General features: G+C 40.8%; 1 protein-coding gene across 2 annotated transcripts in view; it reads right to left on the reverse strand.

Annotated features, from left to right (window-relative positions):
- Positions 1-24,088, reverse strand: part of UNC5C (unc-5 netrin receptor C) — a 250,987-nt gene that overhangs the window by 82,537 nt on the left and 144,362 nt on the right. For both annotated transcript variants that reach the window (XM_054633032.2, XM_054633033.2), the window contains exon 2: positions 12,257-12,478. In XM_054633032.2, coding sequence (XP_054489007.1) covers positions 12,257-12,478 — 222 coding nt within the window. The remainder of the gene's footprint in view (positions 1-12,256; positions 12,479-24,088) is intronic.

A 24,088-nucleotide genomic window follows, 5' to 3' on the forward strand; every position in this document is an offset into this window, starting at 1 on the left:
AGGTAACTTGCAATCCTTTATACATTCAATTTTGCAAAGTCAGTTCTCAGACCATCCTCACAAACCTGATCTTTTGTGCTGGTGGTTCTCTCCCTGCTTAGACAGGCCCAGGTTCCCCCAAGTGGTTGAGACCCCAAATGTCCCTTCCCACTACTTGGAGGGGATACAGAGGGCAGGGACAGTTTCTGATTGATGTAAAGAGGCTTTGTGGAGCCAGCAGCAGACCAGCTCTGGGGTAGGGCATTCCTCTGCACACCTATGAAACACTCATGCTGGTATAGACTCAAATTATGTTCCTCATATTCCTCATCTGACTTAAGAGTTCTAACAAAGCCTCACCAAAGAACCACTTAAAACAGTAGCATAGTTTTGCCTCAGGAAAGTGGCCAAGACCATAAGTCAAAGTGGTATGACTGTAAACAGATTTAATAAAAGGGAAACAGATTGGTTTCTTTTTATGCAATCTTTTGTCCTTTTACCTTTAATGGCAAAATGTAAGTGACCAAAGTCAAGAATTATGATCTTTTTACTTATGGATAGCCTGGAATGACCCGTCCAATTTATTTAATTGTTCATCACAGGTGCTATCAACAACCTCTGTCTGCTTGCTTTACTTGGTGAAGTAAATTTTTCACAAAGGTAAAAAAATAAAAAATCAGTGCTATGCAGGAATTTAAATTTATTTACCCTCTTGCAGAGATGGATTCCTTACAGTCAGAGAGTTATTCCACTAGAATATATCAGAGTACTTAAGCTATAGAATTTGATGTTTAAAAATGAATAAATAGGCTGTGCACAAGAACAGCTTCAAATATTAAAGTTCTTGCTGAGAAAAATGTATTCTGTGCACCATAATGGGACTGAGATGATTGCAGAATGGCACACTTTGCCTATAGCTTATTTTCTATATAGAGTACCTGCAATCTTAACAGACAGATAGATATCCAGAGATAGTTTAAAAGAGTAAACAGCTTTTACACCCAGTAATCCTTCACACTGTGACTGCCTACACCTGTATTGTCTCAATACACTGCTTTTACACAAATTGAGGCTGGCTGGCAATATGAAGTAACTGTGTGAAGATCACAAACAATTTTCCACAAATATTAGCTTAAATATTTAAATTAAAATCTTCCAGCTATTTTTGGTCTCTTCATAACTTTCTCTTTAGGAAACAGATACATTCTGAACTCAAATTAACACAGGTGAAGGCAACAGTGTAATAAAGTCAAGATTGCTCTAAAATCAATGTCAGGTTTGCACTGGCTTGCATCCCCTACCTATGTTATCTAATTACCACCTAATGGTATTGAGTTAAACTAAAATCCCAGCTCCCCTGTTTTTTAACTGACTGACTTACACAAAAATTACAAAGGGCTGTCTTCGGAGGGATTTTACTTTGAATTTGAATTAAAGAACATGTATTCTGTTTAGGTTTTGTTTTCTTTCAGTGAAAACAAGGTGGTTTTGTTCTTTTCCCATTAACAACTGAAGGACCAAGTTGTGTAAGATGCAGGGGAGATTTCAAAACAGAGTTCTTGGATGCTGGTGGAAAAGCCACATGCCCTGGTCCCTGCCAGCAAGGTGGGGGTGGCCAGTGCAGCCCTGTGGTTTGTCCCCTTGGGAAGGTGAAATAGCCCCTCTGCTATCTCCTCCCCCGGCCAATCTCAGCAGCTGATTGCTTTACATCACCCTTGAACTACTGCTGTTTCATACCTTGGAACAGCATTGGATTGCTTGTTCTCAGCTTACAAACTATTCAGAAATAAAAGAAAAACACCTCCCCCTTTGTTTCTTAATGAAGGCTATTTTCTGGTTGACAGCAGTTTTTGCAAATATGTACAAATTGCTTCAAAATTCATTGCTCTCTTCCACATACAACAATATGTGCCTACAGTTGCCACATTTTTTTTTCCTTTTTCCTGGAACAAAAACATTAAGCTCTGGTATAGCAGGACTCCAAAAAAATTCCCTATAAATATATATTTACATTTTACAATGGGCATCATAATTTCTGAACTCACAGAGGCTGAAGTCTAAGAGAAGAAACAATTGTGAATTGAAGCATCTTGACCCAAAAGTTATCCTGACACTAAGAAACCCCAGGTGTCATTCCCTTGCCTGGCTGGTGTTACTTACAGGGGGTGGAAAGAACACAGGTTGTCCACAGAGAAAAAAGCAGGAGTATGAGCTCTGACCAGCTCCAGCTCTTGGGTCATAGCCCAGTCTTCCCTTCTTTTGATTGAGGAACATGCAGCTGAGAAAAAATGTTGGTTTAGTTTTTTTCAAGGGCCAGGAAAAAACATGCCAATGGTTCATGTTTTACTTAAAGCAGCAGTTGAGACTTCACAAAGAAGATCTGTGCACTTTTCATTTCTGGTTCAGAGGATTTACATGCTCTTTTTAATGATCTGGGCCTTCAGCAGTGGGTAATGCTTCCCAGTCCCCAGCTTAGTGCTCATGCAAAATTGAAGCACTTTTGAGGCAGTTTAGAGCCTACAGATGAATCTCAATGTGCAGGCACAAAGAAATAATGGTTTAGCACTTCACAAGATGAAGCAGAAGAAATTATGAAAAAACAACAACAACAAAAAAGAAATCTATTGAAACTTCAAACATCTGGGAAGCCAAATGAGAACATCTGAATTTTGAACAGCATATTTACATTCCTTTGCATAGTGAAGGGGGGGGGCAGGAAAATGAACAATCAATGGGCTTGTGTGTAAATTTATACATAAAAATAGAGATCAAGTTGTTTATTTTACTGACTTACCAACTTGTACGTGTTACAGATTTAAAATATGTATCTGCACATGTATGTATATACCACATCCTCTCTGCATGGCTTTGAGAAGCAGAGACAACATGAAAATGCCTTATTTCTGTGAACTTGATGTGATGACACAGTTCAGTGGCTGGTGCAGCTATTGTGGGAACAAGGACAGTCTCAATGTGACACAAGGGGTCACTCGGGAGCCTCCTCAGCAGTTGTTTTCCTATTTTTTTATTCTGCAATGTGCAGGAACAGCAGGTTGGGGAAGAAGTTTAAGACCCCCATCATTTTTTGCCATTGTTCTGCATGCTGGGGATGGCATTTCACAGCTGACCTGGGTATGTTGAAAAAAAAAAAAAAGAAAACTAAAAAGAAAAGAAGAAAAAGGCTAGCAGCTGCTTTCAAAGCAGCTTTGTCCACTGTGCTGTCAAGTGAAGTGACTTTCTCCAGACAGAGATGAAGCTCTGGGAATTTACTGTCTGTGCCCCCCCCAGCATGTTTTCAGAGTTGTGCCAGGGCAGCAGTTAAAACACCAGCTCCTGAACACCAGGAGGTTTTTCTTAGTTTGTAGTGAACAAAGGAATGATAGCAGGAAGGCATGCAAAAAGGCAGCCTGGTGGTCACGGAAGTCCTTTGGTGTGTACAGCTGGGTACAGCACAGTTCATGATACTCGCCAGCTACGGGAGGCACCAGGGATGTAAGCAAGTTCCTCTGCAGATCTGTGTGACTTTGACATGAAAAAAAGACCTTTTAAATTATGTAAGCAAATGCCATCAAAGTATCCCTGTAGGTCTAAATGCCTCCTTTTACTCTTTTTTTCCTAGGTTCCCCACCGCTCTGAATTCCAATATTGGTTTCCACCTTAGTTGAAAACCAAAAGCACTCAACCTAATTCCCCAAAGAAAACCTGATCTACTTCCAGGCACTGCTGTTCCTCAGGGATGGCAGTCCTTACTCCTCCTCAGAGGAGGGTGCAGCAACCAACCCAGGTGCAGCATCAGCATTCATTACAAAAACATAATTATACAAGTCACTGGGAACCCAAAAACTGCATTCAACCAACCAAGATCCTCTCTGAATCAAAATGTGGGAGCAAAAAATAGAAGAGGCTGCAAGGGCCTAAAGATTTGTATTCAGGGAATAGAAGACACAGAAGTGTCTGACAAAAGACTCACTTTCTACTCTTACAATCAAAGTATGAAGAGGATGAGAAGTTATGAGGAATTGTGAAAGGCATTCCAACAAAACCAGAGAAAGAACTGTACGTAACCTTGCAGGTGAATGGCAGCTCTGCTGGTCCTTACCACATCATGCTGCTCATTTATGTACAAATTGGGAATGCAAGGGAATGACAAAATGAATACAGACAGTGAACCTGCAAAGGCAGCACAAAATTAGATCCTGTGTGGGTCAGAGCTGCATGTGACAGGCACCTCTCCTTCCCTTCATAACATTAGCGATGATTTGGCACCCTACCTGCAGAGCAAAAAAAGCCTCGCTAAATCTGATCTATGTGCAAAGCTTTGCTCCATACAAATGCTTCTTTTTTTCCCTAAAAAAAATAAAAAAATTAAAGAAGTTTAAAAAGAGAAGGATTTCTCCAATGTAGTTTTAAGGAATAGGAATTCTTCAGCTGATGATTTCTCTGCCTAACGAGCTGATAGAGGAAACCATGGAAGATATCGCTCAGGTAACTGAGACACAAGCCTAGATAGACATCAAGGGAGTCTGCAAAACACTTAAATGTTTAGCACAGTCATTAAGACCCCAATGTCTCTAAAGAGTGTTAGACTACAGCCAGATCATCTGGCTGCATCAGACTGTAACTTGTTTGCATAGACGTAAAAGTCAGGTATAATTTTGGCTTTCCATTTCCCAGAGTATTTCCAGGTATTTTTGTGAAGGAACTACAGCTCTACTAGTCCTACTCATTCTCCTATTTAATTAACTGAAAAAACTACACTTACAGGATGCAAGTGTTCCTGTTCCATCTGCTACTGACTGCAGCACTTCTGCTTGGCAGCACACAAGACCTTGTCTCTGCTCCTCTTTTCCACCATGTTCTTCTTTTTTGCCACTACTGTATCTAAGAAACAGCTGTTTTCCATTTAGGCTGGTGGGTGCAGGATGGAGACTGGGCTTTGGGACTCACTTCCAAATCAAGAACACATTTATGAGCCTTTCAGGCATCAGACCACCCTCGCCACAGGGCTCCAGATCCCACACAAAGGGCTCAAAAAGAGCTGGAGGACTGGGATGGAAATAGGAAGCACTGCTGTGCAAAGTTGTGGCTAGTCTGAAGCTGTGGTGGGTGGACTGATGTCAGAAGATGTCTCTTGGGGAATTAATGGGATTATGAGTGTGTAACGGAGGGTTTAATGAAGGAAAAACTTGGAAGAGAGAAGATGTAGGACGGAAATATTCAGGGGGATGTCCTCAAATGCTTTAAATGAATGTAAGAGGCATCCGTATTCCTCTTCTAATTATTTTAAATAACTTTATTTCCTGTCTCAGATTTATTTTTCTAGAAGCCCACAGGAAACCTCCAGGACAATTAGGCAACAGCTGCAGATAGGAAGTTAATGCTGCAATAAGAAATAAATATCCTAAAGCTTTTATCTTTTGGTCCCAAAGCACTTTGCAGAGGTAAATCACAGAGACACTGAGTGATTTGCACAGATACATGATGAATATACAGAAAATGTGGAATGGGCAAATGACCCTTCCCATGGGCTCATCATTACTCAGAGGAGGAGCATGAGAGGGATTAACTTGCAGGAGGAGTAGCTCTCCCTGGGCCCCTTATTAGCATGCCTGAGTACCCTGAAGGACAGAGCTGCCCCAGTCAGCTTAGCAACAGGAGGGCAGAAGGTTTGTGATGTCCACTGCTGCTGCCTGCAAAGGGGGCTGGGCACACAGGGAAAAAGCTGCTGGAAAGGACAGAAGTAGCAGAAGGACAGGCAGGTCCCAATGGCTATGAACACAAAAAAAAAGATGTCTTGGTCTAAGAGCTGGAGCAGCCTTCCACAAAGACTTAGAGGGACAAAGCCCCCACATATAATAGTTTGATTAAATAAGAAATTATTGGTATGTTAATGCACATACTGTAAGTGAATCCTATACTCAGTTGAGTTTAACTCAAAAATCCTCAAGTCTTTTGCAGGCCTCTAAACAAAAACATAATCTCACTGGGTTTAGGGGGAGTCTTGTTGTTGCCTATGAGATTTGCTGCCAGAAGCAAATATCTGGTCCAGTGGTCTTATTCTGTTTACAAAAGTTTATTTCCCTTCTTCAGGTATGTCCTGACCTTAGCAATTTCTTCACTCACTTCAACACAAACCCCTGCTATTTTAAATGCGTATCCTAGAAAGTGGTGACTCTCTGCCTCTCTGTTTCTTCTGAAGCATCCAAAATAGCCATTTTTTCTACCCAAATATACTAATTGCTCAAGATAAAAGTGCAGACTTTGTCTGCTTGAAAACACTGTCTGCAGCAGCTTTGTTGTTGGGTATTCCCTTGATCTGCATGAGAGGAAAACACGTTCCCAGCAGCTGATTTTGAAGACGCAACCTTTAAGAAGAGAAAGCTTCTCTTGCAGCATTGATGGGCACAGGGCTCCTCTAGCCCAGGAGAGCTGCCTGTCGGGCCACAGGGAGTGAAAGGCAGAAAGGAGATGGCCCAAGTGACAGCAAAAAATGTCTGCAACTTAAATTTCAAGTAGGAAAAAACCCCATCCATTTCTTGATATGTTTTATGGAAGTAAAGAGCCTGTATTTCCCCAGACAGTTCCAGATCTTTGGAGAAACTGAGTTATGTGCTTCTTTCTGCACCACCTGCAGTCTTTCAGACCATACATACATAAGCATGTTTCACTTGCAGCAACTTTCCTGAGAAGGAATAGACTTCAAATTATGAAAGAAAACAGATTATAGTATAAGCTCTAACTCACATCCTAAAACTATTAACAGGAATATTTGGGAAGAGATACACTGACACATTTTTAAATTTCCTTGAAATGAACTGGATTAGGGCAGAGTATGAAGGAGCAGAGCTAAAACTTGGCAATATGTTGCTGAGAAATAATTATTTTTTATATGGGTGCTTGATGTCTGTAATGGATTTGATCCAATGATAAATGGAAAATAAAATGACTTCTGACAATGGTGGAATGAAAGCAATCCTTATTTATGATGTGTGCCTACCCTTACTAACATAACCCCAAGGTATTCCACCCCAGAGAATCAAAATATTGCAGGCTAAGTCTAACTGCAGCATTCAGCATTGACTATATATTTAGTGAAGTGAATAGGGAGACTGGCCACATTTGCTCAGAAAAATAGCTTTTTCCCTATCCTTTGGATTCTTCAGAAATACCACAGAAAATTAGGAGGCTACAGCATGTCAAGATGCAAAAAAGAGATTAAGCAAAAAAGATGTGTATGCAGAGAAAGAAAATAGCTGTAAGGAACGGAAGATCTAGAGGTAAGAGAAATGAGTAAAATATTATCCCTCTACACCTCTCCCTGAGCTCTGCTTACCTGGGGACTGGGGGCACTGGAATTTTGTATTTGGGCTGCCAAATCAAGTTCTTCAACATTGTTATTCAAAGACATGCAATACTAATAAATAATGGCTTTTCTTTTTTTATAAAAAATACTACGATAAATGAATGCAACTTCTCAAAATGAGAGGCTCTATGATGACCTTTGCTGTATAATCAGAAGTCCCAGCTTAAACAATGACTTTTGCCATTAGCACAATGTAGCCTTCTAATACGTGGTGTGACAAACACCAAAATAAATGGCTTTCATGAGATATACACACAGAGAGGAAGATGAAGCAACAGAGCATTCTGTGCTGGAAGTGATTTTCCTGCCTCTCTACATGGTGCCAGAAGAACACAGTGACTGTGAAGGCTTCCCCACTGCTCTCTTGGCTGCAAGATCTTGTAAGAGCTGTTTTAAAGGCAAAAGGGCAGATGTCAATCCTTGATCTTTCTGTTGAGAGGGTGATCTATTAAAGACTTGGCTAGCTGGGTATCTACTCCCTCAACAGGCTGCCAAACCCATTGCTTAAGTTAACAAACTCCTATTTGCCAGATCAATGCTGACCCTATGTCAAAAGCTTGGTCTCCTTTCATTGGATGTGCAAGTCATCCAAAAATACTTGACTAATTGGGAAAGGTAATGGTGGGAGGTAAGAATTGGAATTTCAGTGGAGGCTATGTAAAGAAACTGAAAAAAAAGAAGTCAGCTTTCTCTCTGAAAAGAAGTGCATTTGTCCACTCCAAGTGCAGTTTGATAAACTCTCTTAATCAGACAAAAGGAAGGGGTCATCAGCAAAGTCCCGAAGACCTCCTCTCCCTCTGCATCCCAGGAAAAGAAGACAGACAGTGTAGGCAAACAATAATGCTGGGTGAATTGCCCAATATGTCTATTTAATTAGCACTTAAAGCATCACAGATGTTTTCTCCTTGCTTGAAGGAGAGAGAAGAACATGTCCCTGGCATTGCAGAGGGCAAGAGAGGGTTTATAGACCATTTCACCTTAATAGTCACAGAGAAAGTGTTCCAATGCATATCCAAACTAGAAAGATGGGAAAAAAAGCCCCAGATTTTTTTCTGCTTTTCTCTTGTGCATCACTGGAATGTGGGGTTTGATATAGCAGCATTTCATCCCTCTGGAAAAATGAAAGAGGTGCAAGACACTGATTTTCTATACATTCACAGTTCTCCCACCATTGCAAAACTGGTCTGTGTGTCTTGGAAAATATTTCTCCATAAAAGCACACATACAAAATAAAAATCACAGAATTGCAGAATAGTGAGGGTTCAAAGGGAGCTTTAAGGTCATCTACTCAAATTCCCTACAATGAGCAGGGACATCTTCAACTAAATCAGGTTGCTCAGAGCCCCATCCAGCCCAGCCATGAATGTTTCCGGGGATGAGGCATCCATCACCTCTCTGAACAAGCTGGTTCAGTGTTTTTCCATCCTCAGTGCAAGAAAATCTTTTCCATAGTCATTTTCAGAGGTACAGTAATTTTTAAAATGTGCACAAACTGCTCTAACAATTATTGATGCTATTGAACTTCCTGCCCTGTAACAATGGAATTTTCTTGCCCCCAAAAGCATCAGTTCTACAGGGCTCCTTTTATTTTTGTTGCTGTTATATTTGATGACAGTCAGCCATAAAATCAAATGTGTTCCCTCAAAAGAACTCTCATCTCTGTTTTTTAAAACCAGTGCTCTTTTTTCTTTCTGCATTAATGGGAAAATATTCCAGAGACATAAAGGCATAAAAAAGACAATGCCCTGTCCTGTATTTCATATACATAGGAAATGAAAGAGCCAAAATGTACACTGGACATTTCCAAAGCACCCTTTTGAGCTCTTTATGAAAACGCTCAGCTTTTTCCATAAAGAAGAAAAATTCCAGTGATTCTGAGGATTTAAAAACAGAATGTAATGATCTTCTCTGTAAAGCCTCAGGTTTCTCAGACTCAATCAGTATGAAATATTTGCAAGGCTCTCTCTTCAGGCTAATTTAATTAAGTGGTACTAGAACACCCTGCCACTATTATGGTTCTCATCCTGTCCAACCAGAAGGCAACAACTCCCACAGAGTTCCCAAGCATGTTCTTTACAGCAATGCTTTACCCACTGTTTAAAAAAACCCCACACTGCAAAGTATATATAACTATTACTCTCATTTTGTACCTTCTCTCCTTCACAAAGAAAAAAAATACAGAGAAAAATTATATGAATATTTATTTTCCTCTCTTAAAAATTAATACATATAACATTTCTATCTAGCAGGTCTCTTCAAGGAGAGCTTGGCTGCACTAATTCCATCTTGTGTGCCATTGCTATTGCTGTGCTGTTTTCTCTGGTCTTCTCAATGACACAAACAAATTTGCCTTATAAGAAGAGTTAATCATCTCTACATAGATTTCATTCCTGGGCAAAGGTTCAAAGTCCATGAACACATAATCTTTTGCAAATCAAAACCTATTTCTCTCTTTCATGCATCATTTACAATTCCAAGGTGATGTACTGCTAGCATCACACCTGTATTTTAGTTCACTTTTCCTGATTACTCATCCTTTACAAAAGAAAGCACAAGTGACCTTTACTCTTTTCCTCTCATATTTTATTGTCTGTTTGCCTTATTTTTCTTTGCTTTGCTTGTCTGCCTAAAGAATTGAAAGCCTGGTTCAAACTCAGCGGCAGAATATCTTTCTCCTTAGGAGGAGTAAAATACCAGGAAAGAAGGAAGCCCACAGTTTTCAGTTGCTGGGATTACACGACTGACCCTGCAGAAACACTGTGTAAGTGAGATGCCTTGGAGCCCCAGGTCACCCATGGGAAGTCTAGACCTAATCTTGTTTGTGGACAGTTTCTCCTGCCTCTCTAACCACAAGTCAGGAGGCAGCATCAGCAGCACCTAGGTTTGGACCTAGAGGGATCCTTACATCACCCTCTGGGCAGCTCAGTCATTACTTCTGTGCCCTAGGTTACAACTGCACTAGATAGTCAAAAATAGCAAAAGCAACCAAAATAGTCTCAAAAGTGATAGAGTCCAAGGGCTTTGCCAGCCTGACTGGTGCAAGCTGCCAAGCTGCTATCTCCTTCTTCGGGTGCTGGAATGAACCCTCACCATCTCCTGCAATTTTTTTCTGCAGCTTAATCTGCAGTGGATATTGCTTCCATTGCCTTAAAGAAAATACTATTTTACCACAACCTTAATTAAATTCTTTACCCTTTTCTATACTACTTATGTACTACGAGCCCTAGATTCCAAATCTGCCTACAGGTAGGTGCACAAACACTGCAGCTGTGACATGCATTAACCAATATTCTGGCAACAGCCAGGCTGACTGACAAATTTGGATTTTGATGACAGTTTCACTTTAAAAAGCTATCAGTGTGACTAAGTTTGTGGCTCTTGTGCTAATAATCTGACATGCACAGCTTCTGACACCCTCTTCCCTCCACTGAACTCCAGTAGATGATATTAATCTTTAATTGATAATGGCTCCCATTTGCATATAATTGCTGTTGTTTATTATGCAAAATATTTGTCCTCTGAAATATTTTGATGCTTCTCTTTCAAAGATTTACCTTTTACACTTGTAGAATTCAATTTACTTTATAGCATTGCCAAGTTTTCCCAAAATGGGATTTTTGAGAAAAAAGAATGAATATTTCACCTGTAGAGAAAAACATTCATGTTTCTAAATGGTGATGTTCATGAAAACTTAAAAAATTAACAGAGTCATAGCTGTCCTTCTGTTTGCCCATCCCTTGGGCTCCCATGAAATAAAAAACCCAGAAGATGTATTAAGCAACATGATTTCTTTTTTATTATGTGTTTCTCCTGCAGTCAACTTGTGGAAAAGCCAATTTTTACAAATGAATACACAGGCCCCAAGTCTAATACAGACTTTATTTTTTTTTTATAGCCTTTCTTCCTACACCAACCTTCCCTTTTTCAAGTGAGAGTACCAAGAAAAGCTTATGCTTTTGATCTCTGTGCAAATAAATGAGCTGAAACAAATAAAACCTGGTTCACAAGAGACTTCCAAGACATCTGGTGGAGTTATTTTTCTAAGTAATTAGACCAAGTGGTGGTGCAATTCCCAAATGGAAAGTACCTTCTCACTTGGTATCCAGTTATTTCTCAGGGCCATCAAAACATCAGTAAGTCCTGCTTCTCTCCTTCCCTGTGTCTCAGACTCCATTGATTACCAGTCTTCCCAAACACTGCTTTATTACTCAGTTTTTAACCCTATCCTCCCCCACCTTTTTTTTTTTTTTTGTGCTATGAGGATCCTGTTTTACTTCCTTGAATGTCAGTGGGATTTCTGGTATTGACTGAAGAAGGATGCTAAGATACTGTAGCCCTTCTTCTTACAGGCTCTACAGAGCAGGCAGAGCAGTGCAATGAATAACAGCAAGGTGCTTGCTCCAGATCAATAGTGCTCTAAAGTGTGCCCAGGCATGCTTTCTCCTTCTTTCTTGCTGAAAACTGATTAAATTTCTCCTTTTTTTCTCATATCTCCCCAAGAAAACATCATTCTAGTAACAACCCAATTGCTCCTTGACACTTTGGGGAGAATGTGGTTCTCGGTCTGTGACAACATCACAGGGCAACCACTGTGAATTTGTGACACCAGGGAAGTGAACTGGGAGCAGACCTGTCTGAAGAAAGGAATTTCATTTCATTTGTGCATGTTTTTCCTGGTTTTCCAGTTTCAGATTTGGTCAGGGTGCTCTACACTCCTGTTCCACTAGCTGACTTGGAAGCAGGCACCACCTCTGTGCTATGACAGGAACGTTTTGTAATGCCAGATATGGAATTCCCAGCTGTAACAGGAGTAAAGAAAAGCAGCTGCCATATGCAACAGCTGCTAGATTACAACAGTGGGCTTGATATTAATGGTGTTCATTCTCATCCCTTCACAACATAACACAAACTCACCAGAGGTTTCATCTACTCTCTCGTCCACCACATGGTCCTTCTGATGAACCCACTCACTGTTGCACTTAAAATAGATTTGTGTGGCTGGGCTTGCTTTGCAGTACAGATTCACAGGCTTGTTCTTCACAATGTAAGCCTCTTCAGGTTCAATGAGGAAGTGGGGCAATGGCTCTGGAGGATCAGATGGAAAAGTTTCTGGAAGCTCATGAAAAAAGTCATCATCTGTAAAGGAAATAAAAAAGAATCCAAATTCAGCTGGCAGATACTTGCAAAAACTTCATGAAAATTATAAAGGTGCATAGTTTTTGAATAAAATATTATCTTAGGAGCATTCCTAAACTGAGGCTTAGATACATTGCTGATTCCAGACTGGAAGAAACTGTTCTTTACATCCTGAGCATTCTTTCCTCTCTATGATGTGACAGGGTTGTGCACATTCACAGTGTGGGATCAGTCCTTTGTTACCATCATTGACAATACCAGCAATAAAGCTTTGTGTTAGTGCTTGGTAGACTTGCCTGCAAAACCATAAAGAGAAATAATAGAAACTTTCAGAGGCTTCAAGGCCACATTTTCAATAGTGACTTATCACACTGCATAATCAGGTGCATGCAATAGCTACTGCCAGCTGAGGCTGGTCCAAATAGGAAACAGTACCTTTTGTTTCAGATGAGCAATTTGTAATCTGCTGAGGGCAAAAGTCTAAATGCAAGTCCTGTCTACACCTCTTTGTTCATACTCTGACTCTCCTGCTAAGACTGCTAATGAAGGTGCCAATCTGTGCTTTATTTCCTCTGTCAGTAGAACCTTGGTCTGTGCAGTCTAGCTATGGGGAGGACGTGGGAGCTGGGGCATGGGGCAGGGAACCTGTGAAATGGTGACATTTTGGGCAAACATGGACAGATGCTATTGACATAAGGAACCTCAGCACCTCTCTGGTGCTGCTGGTAAATGAAAGTAGTCTGGAGAAGGAGGAAAAGAATCCATCACAGGAGGCAAGACTGAAAACATTAAACGTGCATACTTCCCTTTCTCCCTCCCTCTTCACAAATCCTCTTTTACATCCCCTCTGCCCCTTTGTGCAGAGGAACTCTTCCACATCAGAAAGCACCAAATTCAGCAGAGAACAACCTTCTCCCCATCTACCTCCCCACCTGCCATAAGAGCACAGAAACATCCAAGAGGCTCTGAGCAGCAAAGTGGTGGGGGGCACCAACTCCTGACAGACCCACCAGCAGCGAGCTGGCAGCTCTGAAGGCCTCACTCAATCTCCCCTTTCTGCCTCTGGCACAGTTATCATTATACCTCCTGACAGATGCTGATCAATAAAATTCCACAGAACATCCTGCTGAAAATCCTGGCTGGCTGTCTCCTCCCTGCCAGTCTTCATGAAGATGAAATGTCAGACAGCTCCCTCCCCAAACCTGAGACCTCCCTGTACAGGCCCTGTCCAGAATTACAAAGGACATGACTCTCCTTCCAGATACTGCTTTTCAGAAAGACAAGAAGGAACAGGGACAGATGAAGGAGAGAGGGAAAGAAGGCAATATGGTACCCATCCATGCAGCTGTATGAAGGTAAAGTGCATGTCTTTATCAGTGATGGGAATACCTTACAGAGCAAACCATTTTGTGAACCTCCTAAACTGTTTATGAAGAGAACATATGCTCACCTTTTTTTTTCTTTTTTATTTCCCACTGCCCTTCATATTAATTGAAAAATACTCCTGTCCTTCTTGGTGTCTCATTTTATAAGGAATATTAGGCCTGACTCACTACTGCATCACTCTCTGAACCAGTTCACTTCTATTAACTCTCAAAGATAGAAAAAAGGGCCAATAAATAAGCCCTGACATTCTTCTAGCAAAGGGAAAATCTGTGACACACTATAACACTTCCATTTCCATCTCCAATTAATCATTTCCAGATACTCAAATTAAATTTAATTTTTTATCACTTTCCCATGCTTCCTTTATTTCTGCAGTTTCCTTTTCACTCTGACCACACAAGCCTCCTTCCTCTGCAATCCTATTTCCTCTCCTCATTAGGGATTTCTTCCTTGTTCCATTTTACTCCCTGTTTTTTCCAAAAAGAAAGACGAGTTACAGTAAGCTAATGGGAGTCCTCATTTGGCTTCATGACAATGAAACATGTCTGAACTGAATCAAGAGGCTTTTTGGCATTCCTCATCCCCTTCCATGCACACCTCCCCTCTTCCCCTCTCCCACATGCTGCTCCATAGACATCCATGACACAGAAACATTAGAGATGAATCATTTCCCCTGAATTGCCACAGGACGTATCTTTTTCTTCTGGTCATTTAATTGCAAATCAGCAAGCAGACAGATGGAAACTAACAAAGCACACATATGTTTTATAATTAAACAAGTATTGCTTCACTAATTTCTGGTGACTGGAAGAACAAATGTATTTATTTTCACCACTAAATTTCTGCACGTTATCAAAGGCAATAATTACAATGCCTGACCAATTAACTGCACCTTATCAAAGATAACTAGAAAATCTAAAAGGAGGGATCAGCAAGCTGCGAAAAAGAAAAAACAAAAGGAGGTTTTCAAAAATATTTTTTAATCAGCCTGGAAAATGGGTGTGGGTTATGGCTTTTCCTCCTGAAGGTAAACTGCTTATAAAGTTTAGGTATTATTTGTATGTATTCAAAGTACTGCCCAGTACATTATGATCTAGTCCCATATTTGATTGTGGTGATAGCTGCTTGTCTCCAACAACCTGGCATCCCAGAGTCAGATACAACAAGCCTCTTTTCTTACTGCCTTCTTGCTGTGATTCCTCCTTACTCCTCTTGAACAACAGTAAAGCTCAGCTTTATTTTTCCACATTCTCTCATTTCTATCAAGAGGCATCTGAACCACTCTTAAATGTTAGGGATATAGATGGAAATGATTCACAAACTGTCATACAAATAGTGCTCAAAGGCTGCCTCGTCCCTGGAAACAGGCATTTAAAACCATCACTTTCAGAAAGAATTTAAGATAGTAGCTAAGAAAGATTTTCTTTCCTTTTTAAACTTGAGAATGCTCATTCAATCCCTGCCTTCATACTGCTGCTGTTAATAGCAACAATGGTGGTTTTTTTTATAGAGCAGTTTCTCAAGAGGAACATATAGAATATCACCATGACTGCGTTTGGCAGAAAAAGCAGCAATCCCACTGTAAAGCTAGTCCACCTCCATTAGCACTGAAGGACCCTTGCTCCTGCTTTTCACTGCTGAAAGGCAACAGGTGGCCCAGTCCACCTGTGTGAACCACAGTGGGAAGTCACTTGGTGTTTCCTGCATCCCCCAAAGAGATGGGGTCGTGTGCTGCAGGGAGGCAAAGCACCTCTCCCCTCTCACCCAGGCACACCAGCTGAGGTGGCAGGATGGTGCTTTACAGGTACAGAGGGTGTGCAGCCCGAGTTCTCCTGTGTCAGGCTGTGACACTTGCTTCTCAGGATGAGAATCTTTTGAGGAAGAAGAACCTTAAATCCCCTCCTGATGGCTTGCACATCACACCAGGCACAGCTGTGTCAGAGCTTAGGACAGTCAGGTAATCGAGCTGCTGATCTGGGACAGGGTTTTGAACCATCAACCTTAACACACATCTTGGAGCCAAGTCTTGCATTTCATTTTTTGAATTACAGCCATATTCTGTCATGCTTTCACTGTAACGCTTGCAGCAACATGCAAGCATAATTATAATGTTAGTGTAATTATATAGCAAAATATTCTTAAAAAATCTGACAGAAAATGCCAATATAGGACATTTGACTCTGTAGGGATTTTTTGCAGTTCTCTAGAGAACAAGACCAGAGCAACCTAATGAATCTGTGTTTTCATGAGGAGACAGTTTCTAACAACTGAATAAAATGAACCCTCCCATCAGTTTCTCCTGACTAGCTCTACTTAAACACAGGTCATTCCTGAGAGTCAAACTGACTTAGATTTTTCAGGGATGGTTTTGTTGTCACCATGTGGCCTGTTGAGCCAATGTCTATAATTTGGATAGGGATTGTCTCTCATGGTATGCTCCATTGCTGCATGAGGGGATAAATCTTGCCTGAGACTTTGATCTGCATCTTCCTGATGGTTATCACCGGTTATTTAAAATGCACATCTCCCAACAGTGCAACAAAGCAGCAAACTTTGTAACTCTCTTATTAAATTCTCCTATGTAGCTAGACATTTTTTTTCTTTTCTCTAGAGGAAAAAAGCTAATTAAACCATTTGGGAGTGATCTGGAAGTGCAGATACAAACAAACACTAAAAATTCACATACTTGATTTCCAATCATTATGCCAATGTCATGTGCAGCAAGTTCCCCTTACAACTTTGATCAAACACAAACACAAGACACACATTGTTCTCCCCTGTTGTAACAAATCCCCTTCTGTGCTCAGTAACTTTGAGCTGCAAGTTTACTTCTGCAGTATGTGACATTCATCTTTATTTTCACATAATAAAGTGTACAGCCCATCTGTTGTTATTGACTGGTTTATATTAGCAAGACAAAAGACCTGATTAATGGTACTGCTAAACTGGTTCCAGTCAGTTCCAGTCATGCAATTCATTCATATTAAGAAAATAAATTTTTAAAAGCTACTTTAATCTATAAACTTAACTTGGAATTTTTATTTTAGTTGCTGGTACAAATTCGGATACACTTTTATTTGCCTTCTGTAGTATCTGACAACTATGTTTTTTAAAAGCAAAGTCAAAGGCAAATCTATAGGAACAGGGGAAATGCCACTGAAATCAGCATTGATACAATCTGGCATGGGCTGTCACATGTAGGAATTTTAGCTTAATTTTAGTTCAGTTTTCTTTTAAGGTAAAACAAATCTTTGCCTAAGTCAGGAACCTTTTGATGTTAGGAAAGGTCTTTACTCTTTTCATGCATTTGCCTGTAAAACTGTACATATTATAGCTCTTCATGCATAACACGTGAAAAGAGAGATTTAATGGCATATTTCCCCTTTTATGGATTAGTATCCCTGCTCTAATCTGTGGCAGGAAAATATTGTGCTCCATACACCAATCTATTCATCTCTAGATCACTAGTTTTATTACTATATACCAAGCTTTAATTCTCATCAGCCCAGCATATAACTCAGTACATATCTGAACTGCGAGACTTGAACTATTATTGCTTAGATGATAATATATTGGACCATTATCTCTTCATGCGAGACCTGAAGCAAATTCTTCTCAAATGGAATTTACTTCAGAATGATTCAAGAGCAATTTAAAATGAATGGCTGCAAAGTTAATTCTATTTGCATTTGGATGCCCATCACTCGGCAAGGCCATTCCCCGAGCGTTGCAAGAAAGGCAGTTGGAGTTTACTGTACGGATGGGATTTCTGTCCAGGTTTTAATGTTATGATTAAAAAGCTTTCTAGAGCAACAAGTACTGTTTACTGTGAAATTAACAGCAGGTGCTAGCTCAGCCAGACAGCTTATCAGGATGGAGGCAAGGGTTTGAATTACAGTGCACACCCTTTCAGAAAAGGAAAATTGCTCGCTGGAAGTCCTTTAGTTACAGGGTTTCCTATCCTCCTAGCAAGGGCATGCAGTGCCACCAAATGGGAAGCAAAAAATACTGTATGCCATAGAGCCTGTCTTCACCTTAGAGGCCCATAACACCACAGAGATATGAATCCAACATTAGTCCAAGCTGAATAAAAATTGGGAGGAAACAGGACTTATTTCTAAGAATCACTAATGAACAGTTTCCATTCCAAAAGGCCCTCTCAACACTGCCTCGGCCTTGGAGACCACACAGGGACAGAGAATGGGCACAGCAAAGTGTAGCCTGTCCCCTGATAGAGAAAGCACATTTTCCTGCCTTGACCTGGGGAGAAGGAGAGTGGCTTTCTCGGCACTTACCCTCTGTCAGCCCTACCTCTGGCTGATTGCAAGGTGAGCATGCAATAAAGCAATCACTCCTTATTCTTCAGCACCTCAGAAGGGGAAGGTATCCTCAAAAAGCCCAGAAAGTCTACAATTTTGCAACAGCAAAATATTTGGCCAACCTTGGAGGCTGGCATCTGCTTGGTTGTAGCTGAATTCACTGGCAGGCCTTTATGTGCCTGAAGATGAGGCTTGGTTTTGTGGCAGCCCACAAACCAGATCTTTGCTGAACTTTGCTGGACCCTCCTGGGAGCAAGGTCAAGGGAATTTCTGACTCAGATTTACTGAGCACCCACAAAATTAAATGCTCTTTTCATCAGGGAAGGCAGAGTGCAGGCACAGTCTGGGAAAAGTGACAGAGAAATCGATAGGGCATGCAACGTTCATCTTTTTTGGGTGACTTCAGTCCAGAAACAGAATAAATAAAGACCACATAGAGGAATGAACTTTCCCTGCATCTGCAGCAGCTCAGTGAAGACTCTCCCTAGCACATCTCAGCTTAACAACACATCCCCAGGAGATCAAACCCAAGCTTTGCTTGTACTCAACAAAGAACCTATGCACTGAGTGGCTACATATCTGTCAGAAGGCTGCTGGGCAAAAGTCTCCCTCTCAAACACAGGAACATCAAAGAAAAGCCAAACACATCCTTTCCTGTCCTTCTGTACTCCTAGAAAAAAAAAGGAACTTTCACAGCAGCATGGGAATCAATACTTGATCCATGGTCAGCCAAAGGCACAACCTGAAGCCCTTAAAAAAACCCAGACAATGGCCATCTCAGACACTGGAAATTCTGGATTATTGGCTCAACTAAAGAGCGCAGGAAGGAGGTTTCTGATATTTGGACTCAGTCCTGCTATACAGACCATCCTAAATAAAGAAGCCATACCTAGAACAGTAATTGTGCTTGTTATGCCACCATACTCTGGCTAGCCTTTCTCAGGAAGCTGTGAGGAGCTGAAGGAGAGAAGGAGACACCATGCTTTCCCTTTTAACAGCACTGCACAGTCTGCCATTACACTGGGGGACTGTTAAGGGTGGCAGCTGCAGGGAGCAGGGAGGTTTCACAGTCAAAGAAAGAAGGCAACTGAGTGGCTGCTGGGGCTCCCCCTCAGCAGCCCTATGTGGAGTGGAGCCCTCTCCTCTTGTGCACTGCTCTCTGTGCTCCTGTTTTATGTGAATGCTGCATGCCCAAATATAGAGCCGAGGGCAGAGGAAGATGAAAGGATAAATGGTTATCACTCAGACACAGACCCTGTGGACACTGTGCAACGATGTTGCCTACAGCAACCAGGGTGTTCTCCATCTCCCCTGCTCTGAGAGTGCCATCTCCTTCTCTCAGCCCAGTGCTTGGAGTACATCCGACCTGGCTCACCCCGGTAAGCTGCACTGCTGTTAATCAACAGCTAATTCCAGTGGAGTCAAATACGATTTGCATCAGAGTAAGGAAAAAGGAGAATCACATCTAGATGAGGAAAACACTGTACCACCTTCATAAAGACTTTTGCAAGTTACATCTTACCATTGGGGGAAAAGGCACCTTCCCCCAGTTTGTTTAATTCATAATTATGATTAAAGTCTCTGCTTCTCTTGAAACTTTAACATCAACCATATGAGAAGAACACTGAAAACAGAACTGTCAGTGCTCTGTAACAGAGGGATTTTTTTATACATCCCACTGCTAATTCAAGACAATACCTGCAGGTATATATGTAGACATGACATTTAAGGTTCTGTATCCAGAACATTACCATTGCCCTGAGACAAACTGTCAGACTACCAGCTGCTGCCTAAACATGCAAGAGATGATGGAGGTACTCATTAGTATTGGACTCAGCCTAGGAAAATGCCAAAAGATGGTATGGTTTCATGCAAGGCAATTGAAAATACTTTCTGTTCTCATATGAAGAGCACCAAGCTGTTCTTTGAGCAACAAGGTTTATGAGACTTGTTGTCAGTGTAGGAAACTTAATGTAGTAATCTGCAAACTCTACTTTCTATGAGTCTGCCCAACCATGTAGATAGATGAAAAAGGCTGGAGGCAAATCATCAGGGGCTGAGGCTGGCTTATGAGCACTGAGAGCATGAAATGTAAAGTGAAGAGGCAAAGGCCCTGTTTCTTTGCTGCCCTGCCCTGAGTACCAGCAGTCACATCCTCTTTGCAAAATATTAATTACTTCTGATGGAAACTTGTTGTGCTTTTACAGTGCTACTGGATAAGGTTGGCTCAGTTACTGTGCCACAGCTCTCAACAGTACAGCACTTGAAAATAAAATGCTTGACAAACAGCAGATGATATCAGTGACATTTCAAGGTGATTACCTTGTGGAAGTTTCTGCCCTCTTTCTACTTCCAGGGTTGTCAAGCGTTGGAGCAGGCTGCTCAGGGAAGTGGTTGAGTCATCATCCCTGGAGATGCTTAAAAGATGTATAGATATGGCACTTAGTGACATGGCCTAGTGGTGGATTTGGCAGTGCAGGGTTAACAGCTGGGCTGTCTGATCTTAGAGGTCTTTCTGACAAACTATTCCATGAATGTCTGATTGTTTAAAACTAATAAAATATTCATGCTTGGAAAAAAAGAAAAAAAGTGGGTTACAGACTACCTCCAAAACTTTATCTCCTTGCTCTGTCATGTAACAAACTCACAGAGAAACATGCAAGTGTTACTTTGCCAAGCACTCACATCATATTCTAACCGTGCGCTACAGGCATTTAATTGGAAAATTAACACAGCTCCTGTTGGATATGGTTGTACTGCTAGAGTTCAAGCCTATTAGTGCTAGTTGTGACTTCCTTGATATAGATGCAGCATATGAACAGCAGAGAAAGTTCAGTGCCAGCCCACAAGGTTTTGTACTCTCCCTCTTGAGTGTTTTTCATTTTGGATTCTAGATTGTGATGGGTCTGTGTGATGGCATGAGATCCCCTCCTAACCACCTGAAAAGCAAAGTCTAATTTGAGACACTTCTGCCCTAGCTGCCATTAGTGGTCATAATGTTTGACACAAGGTCAAAATTTATGAAACCTCTGAGGAGCATCATTTCCTCTTCAGTGTTAGGCTTCATTTCCCTTTGACACATTAGTCCTGAAGCAGCTCCAGGCTCTTGACCCCTTCTTTAACCCTGATAACTAATTAAAGATGGACAAGGCTTAGGCTAAAATACTTTTTGTTAAACCTATTCATTCTCAAGTCCCCTTCAGGCATTCTTTGTCACACAGGACAGAGCCTGCCATATTTACATGAACATGAAAGAAGGTGCCTGTTACAACAACACAAAAAAAATCTCCTTTTACAAGACCTGACAACCTTTGTGGTTAGATGGTAGAATGCATTTTACAGCACATAAAATATATTCTCAACACATACTGGAAACAAAGTTTCCTGGGTATAGTCCAAAGCATACAGTTCAGGAAAAATCCAAGGATAATTAACTCTGCACACATTTTTAGAATTAGAAGTTCAGACTCAGGTCCTTTATCTGACTGCTACGTCAAGAGTCTGGACATGGTGTCTCTCAAACATGATAAATGATAAATTTTTCATTTTACCAAATGAAAAATTGATCCCACCTTTTCTCATGCTCTTAAGGCTCTATCATGTAGTGGAAACAAAGACAGAGCTCAGGCCAGAGTCATCAGCTGCAGGCAAATGGATTTTAGGGCCAGTGGTAAATCACATTACACAGCACAAGTTTGTTTAATAGAGGAAAGCATACTGTTACCTTGAATGAGGATCTGTAACTGAATGTGGCACTTTACAAATACTTTCTCTGCTTTTTATGTTGTTTCATATTAATAATTAAGCTTGCTTCTTGCATCAGTGTATTGGGGTTAAAATGTCAACCTTTTGTTTCTAGCAAGAATGGTTATTTTTACCCTTACTTTTCCAATTATTAAAACTGCAGCAGAGCTTTGCTCTCTGTTTTGTAACACTTTCAATGAAAGCATTTTTGTCTCATCAAAAACTGACGATCCAACATCTCCTGATGAATAAAGCTGAGATCTAATGGGATGTCATGGGTCCTAATTTCATGAGCCATCTGAAGTGTATAGTTAATATAGAAAGCAGTGTCACTGCATCTTAGAAAAATATGGGACACTTAAATATACCTAAAATAATAGCTCAGTTGCATGGCCACCTTGTTAAGGCATTGAACTGAGACCCAGGGGACTGATATTCTTCTGTAACCCTGGGGAAATCTAATCTGCCAGGTTGAGGGTCCCATCTGCAGAATGGATGTAGGACCTCAATAGGTAGCACTCTTTTTTCACTACCCTCAAACTGAGCAAACACCTCTGTACTCAGATGCTTCCTTCAAAACTTCTCCCAAATGCATGCCAGTATCATTTGCTAAACAGCCAGCAGTTACAGAAAGGATCCCAAACAAATCTGTGTTTATAAAATGACTAGGGAATAAAATCTCCCTTTGCATCAGTGGAGCAGCCTGGCCTTGGGTACTCTGAAGAGCTCTCTCCATGGGCTAGGGGAATACTGCTGTCCCAAGACAAACATTAATCCTCATGAATATCTACATTGTCACTACTTCTTTTCATGGTCCTTAATGAAATTATTATTTGCCTGGTGCTGGTTACCTAATTTCATCCACAGCAAATTTTCCAAGAACCATAAATTATTTTGTATGAGGCTGATTTATCCCAGCAGAAGTCCAAATTGAATTAGGAATCCATTAGCTGAATTCTAAGCAGGAGCTTCTGGGGGGAAGGGGAAAGGAAGGGGGGGAACTTGGGAATCTGAACACCAGATGTGGAAAAGGGGAAAAATCCTTAAAAGAAGTAGAAAGAGAACAGAAAACATAAATATCTTCTTATTGAATTAAACACCTAGGTATTTATAGAGCCAGATGGAAAAGCACAGATTATTGCCTAGGATCAGAAATATTACTCAGACATTTATTTATTTATTTAGACTAGCAATTGGTTTGGTAAGTAGATGAGATTTTGTAAGCAGATGAAAAACTCTGTTCCACTTGAATATATTACAGTTTCCATCATGAAAATACCAACAGATTGTGTGTGCTATATATACTAATAAAGCTAATAATGAGCTGTTCAACCAAATCTTAACACAAAATAATCAAAGGCATTCCTCCCTCTGAGGTAAAATGAAAGCAAAAAATGTTTATTTGCTTTGGAAACATACAGGATGATTTCATCAGCTATCGACCTTCATTCAGAGCCTGCTTATTTGAGGAGACACATGAACAGTGTATCTCACCAAGCACATGTTTATTTCCAGGTGAGTATATCCTCTCCTCTTGCCACTCTACCCTTACCATCAGCAGACACAGCAAAGGAAGGATGATGGGAGGTGAATGCTGGAAGGTCATTGGTACTGACACCCACCCTATCCTTTCCTAAAGCTGGAAACTATGATGGACAAGGCCCACGGAGGGAAACTGCATTTACAGTCCCTCTCATATGACTTGCAGAGTGCTTCTGTATCCACACAGTTCTTTCAGAAATTGGTTACAGACAGGAAATCTTCCCCTGCAATGACTAATTTCATTCACACCCCTTAAGTCCTGCTGATTTCACAAACTCTCTAACTATTAAAAGCAATAAAAATCTTAGCATTCAAAGTGAAGCCTGAGACAGCAGTGTCCTGCCTTTGGTTTGCCTCCAACTCAACCTTTAGCACAAGTGTCTGAAAACTATCACCCTTTCCAACTTCAGAAGCACCCAGGACAGATCAAACAGTTGTTGACCTGCAAAGTGCATGGTCACCCTTCCCAGCCATCACCCTAGCCTTTGCCTCCAAATCTTTTCCAGCTCACTCCATGGACACAAACAAGAAAAATGAGGGGAAAAAAAAAAAAAAAAGAAAAAAAAGGAAGTCTTCTGAATATTCAGCAATCAAAGTTATGACTGGAAATTATAGCTAA

This window comes from Agelaius phoeniceus, chromosome 4 (genome assembly GCF_051311805.1).
Source record: "Agelaius phoeniceus isolate bAgePho1 chromosome 4, bAgePho1.hap1, whole genome shotgun sequence".
In the NCBI taxonomy this organism is placed as follows: Eukaryota; Metazoa; Chordata; class Aves; order Passeriformes; family Icteridae; genus Agelaius; species Agelaius phoeniceus.